General features: G+C 30.1%; 1 protein-coding gene across 1 annotated transcript; it reads right to left on the bottom strand.

Moving 5' to 3' along the window:
* Positions 1-1,838: 1,838 nt before the first annotated feature.
* LOC137815654 (uncharacterized) lies at positions 1,839-2,614 on the bottom strand. The gene is made up of 2 exons (XM_068618767.1): positions 2,159-2,614; positions 1,839-2,069 (listed from the first exon to the last, which is right to left on the bottom strand). The coding sequence occupies exons 1-2, from the start codon at positions 2,612-2,614 to the stop codon at positions 1,839-1,841; spliced, it is 687 nt and encodes a 228-aa protein (XP_068474868.1).
* Between the last annotated feature and the right edge of the window lie 1,842 nt (positions 2,615-4,456).

The following is a 4,456-nucleotide window of genomic DNA, read 5'->3' as shown; positions in this document are numbered from 1 at the left end:
GTCCAATAATAAACAAACACAATCAAATATTACATGTCTAATAATTAAAGGTAACGCCGACGCAGAGATATGAAATCAATGCCTAGTCATAAATCCAAACAATTTTGTCATGCGACGCTCATATGGCATCCCAAATAGTTGCTTAACTCTTCCGGGATGGTCACATAAAAACTCGTAGCATTGATCCATGAGCTGTTCATCCTGAATGTTAAGCTCCACGAGCATTGCCCAAATATCAGATTCTGAGTACTGGTATGAGGCATGGCGTCGATGATGGTGTACATGCTCAGCATATAGGTCGTTTCTTCGTCTAATTTCGGCAGCTATATCTTGAGCTTCCATTGCTTGTGCACGAGCAATATTCACCAACTGAGAGGCATTTTCATTTCCATCCTTCATTGATGACACGCATTGTTGAAGATTAGTATTCAACATTGCAAAATGTTCATCAATGTCGTCCATAGTAGGGCCTTTTCTCTTTGATCCTCGAGATGAGGATGTGCCTGCAGAGACAGCAGACGACATAAAAGGAGTGTTTGACAGTGTGTCTGAAGGAGTGTCACTAGATTGGAATTGAGGAGCAGGTGATCGTGGAACGTAGTCATCTTCCTCCTCATAGTTCGGTTGCTCGGGGATTTAATCCATATTATTCTCCCCAAGGTTGACACTGAAATTGCTCATGTCAGGAGGTGAATTGATGTCACGGGCTGTCCTGACCCGACTTCCCGTGGCTCTATCATTAGACCACAACTCCTCCATGAGGTCATAATGGCGAATGGGATTCACACGCCATTTCGCCGCAAATGGTTTGGCCTACATACATTTCACATATTAGTATTTGATGTGAAATGTGAAGTAAATGTAATTGTTACATAAAAAAGTACTTATCATTGTACCTTAATCAGCTCACTCCAAACTTCGTCCTCGGCTTCAAAAAGTTTGGTGGTCTGGTTCCATGCGAAACCACTCAATCCACCAAACAAATCATGGACTTCCCTCCACCTGTCCTTCAGGCTTTTCTAGCGGTTCTTCACATTATTTTTCTTAAGACCCAATAAGCCAGCCTCATTTAAAGCCATAACTATGTTAGTGTATCCTTGAGTGGTCCAACTACCATCAATTCTACACTCGTACCTCGTCAATCATTGCATTCAGCAAAATTAGGTCCATCTCCGCCGTCCACTTGGTGAACTCTCGAGAAGAACCTGATGAATTTGAAGCAACATTTTTCCCGCGATCCATCTAATTAACTTAAATAAAGTTAGGATGACAAACATTGAAAAATGGTAGAAAATATATTATTTCATGAAATTAATTCTTTACATAATCTTGCCACATTTCATTTGCTATAGTGTCCCAAATATCACACCCTAGCCTATAATCATGTTCACGAGCATGGGTGGTGCTTGGTTGGACATCTTGTTCTAACAATTCATTATCTACTTCTTCAAGCAGAGACTCATCATTGTTGATCCCGCGTAGAAAGTTATGCAGAATACAACTAGCTAAAACAATTTTTGTCATAGTATCCACATGATAATGTGGCTCAGTCCCACTGGCTATAATTGGAAAACGTTTTTTAAGCACCCCAAAGGTTCTCTCAATTACGTTCCTAAGTGATGAATGTCGATGATTAAACAGCCCTTTTGCATTTTGTGGCCCTCTTCGCGAATATTCTTTCAAATGGTATCTCACCCTGCGATAAGGTGTTATTATATTTCGTTTTAACATAAAACTTGCATCACCAAGATAGTATTTTCCTACAAAGATTGTGGAAAGTTGGGTTAGTATATACTACTACAACCTTTTAATTCTTCTGCACACCCAATCCCCTATAACTAATCTTCTGGAATAACCAAAGGATCATCTCGTACCAAAGCATCTTTCAATATCCTTGAATCGGAGGCAGTTCCTTCCCAACCGGCTAAGACATATGTGAACTTCATGTCAAAGTCACAGGCTGCAAATATGTTTTGGGTTGGCCAATCTTTTCTCCCTCGAAAACGAGGTGCATCAGCACGTGCAACCTTAACACATACATGACTCCCATCTATGGCCCCTAAACAATCCTAATGTAAACAAAAATTCATAACTTTAATTGAACACAAAATAAAGAAGACATTACACATAATTTCAAGTAATGTTATCATCAACAAACCTTAAAGTAGGGGAAAAATCGACTGTTGTTAAGGATGTGTGGTTCTACAACCGTTCCATTTGGTTGAATTAAGAATTCCCCCTCCAACTTTAAAATTGCACTCAAAACATTATGAAAGTGACGGGAAACTGTTTCTCCAGACCGATGGAAAAAGAATGACACACTTCGATTCTTCACATTATGCCCAATAATGTGCAGAAATTTCGCTACTTGTTCTTCCACGGTTGATCGATATGCATCTTTAACAAGTCCAGTTCCCCGTATTCGTTCACATAATTTAATGAAAGCTTTCGGTCCCATGCGAATAATGTGACGAGATTCTTCAATGTGAACCAAGTACTCCATCAATTCTTGTCTGCGACGCTCTTTTTGTGGTTGAGACTCACTGATACAGTTGCTTCTAGTAGGCACCGTGCGTAACAAATTCAATCCAAAAGCAATCATACAAATAATCATGACTGATAAACCTTCATTATTTTTTTTATTTGTTCTTCGGTTTGTGAAATTAAATTCATGTTCGCCGCAACAAGATCGTCATAAATTGCAACTGTTTCCTCAAAGTGTACCATCTCTGCCTCGTCATAATTTCTTTCCGAATTCATACCAAACGCGGTTACCGTTTCAGTGTAAAAGTACACCAATACAATTACCCTAAAACGTACTTTTAATTAATTTAAATAAAAAAATTATTATAAATGACTATATCATTCAACAACATAATTTAATCAAACAAAAAATAAATACAAACAAACAAAATAAACAAAAGCCTAAAATTAATCAACTATCATAACAAATATAACTATATACAAATATTCAAATTTCAGAAATTTATGTCAAATGTATAAAAAAAAAAAACCTAGATATTTAAATATTCTATTTCATTTATGTCAAAAAATTTACTATTTTTTTTAATTACTATATCATTTTTATAATGTTTTTAATTATAACATTAACAATTTATATCAGATTTCTTCTCAAAAGTTTTACTTTTTTTTTTAATTAATACAACATTTTTTATAAAGTTTTTAATTATAAAATTAACAATTTATGTAAAATATAAAAAAAAACTCTACAAATTACAAATTTCTATTTCTACTCGTAAAAATATTCATTTTAAATACATAATTTTTTTTCTTTTTTAATGATAACATTAATAATTTATGTCCAATCTAAAAAAATATTAACTAAACATTATCAAATTTTATTTCGATCCTGTAAAAATATTATTTACAAATAAATAACTATTTCTTATAAACAATTTAATTTTTAAACACTAATAACTATCTACAATTATTATTACAAATTCAAATTTCTTCTCTAAACTTTTTCTGTCTTTTTAAATTACTATAACATTTTTTTATAACATTTAATTCTAACACCAATAATTTATGTGAAATAAAATTAAAAAACCCTAAACATTACATATTTTTTATTCCATTCTTTCAAAATTTTATTTATAAATACTAATTTTTTTTAAAAAAAAATACAAATTTAAAAAAATTAAGTCAAAATCATATTTCTACTCTAAACTTTTACTGCTTTTTTTTAATTACTACAACATTTTTATAATGTTTTTAATTATAACATTAATAAATTATGTTAAATCTAAAAAAAATGAAAATTCTAAACATTATAAATCTTGAATTCCATTCTGTCAAAATTAAATTTTTTAATTCTTTTTTATAAACAATTCAAGTTTAAATAAATAATTATTTTCTACATTTATTATTAAAATATCAGATTTCTTCCTAGAAATTTTACTGTTTTTTTAATTAATACAACATTTTTTATAAAGTTTTTAATTATAATATTAACAATTTATGTAACATATAAAAAAACCTACAAATTACAAATTTCTATTTTCACTTTTCACTTGTAAAAATATTCATTTTAAATACATAATTTTTTCTTATAAACAATTAAATCTTATAACAAAAATTACTAAAACATTTTTTTTAATGTTTTTAAAGATAACATTAATAATTTATGTCCAATCTAAAAGAATATTAACCATACACAATACAAATATTCATTTAAAATAAATAAATCTATTCTCTTATAAACAATTAAATGTTAAAAAAAATTAACTATCTATATTTATTATTAAAAATATAAACAATATTTATCTAAACTTTTTCAGTTTTCTTTAATCACTATAACATTTTTTTATTTGTTTTAATTATAACATTAATAATTTATGTTTAATATAAAAAAAACCTAAACTTTACAAATTTTTGTTTCCATTCGGTAAATCATTCATTTCATACAAATAAATTTTTTTCTTAAATGTTAAAAATA

Source organism: Phaseolus vulgaris, chromosome 1 (genome assembly GCF_000499845.2).
Source record: "Phaseolus vulgaris cultivar G19833 chromosome 1, P. vulgaris v2.0, whole genome shotgun sequence".
NCBI lineage: Eukaryota > Viridiplantae > Streptophyta > Magnoliopsida > Fabales > Fabaceae > Phaseolus > Phaseolus vulgaris.
Note: the sequence above shows the minus strand (reverse complement) of the source record. Positions and strands in the feature narration are given on the sequence as shown.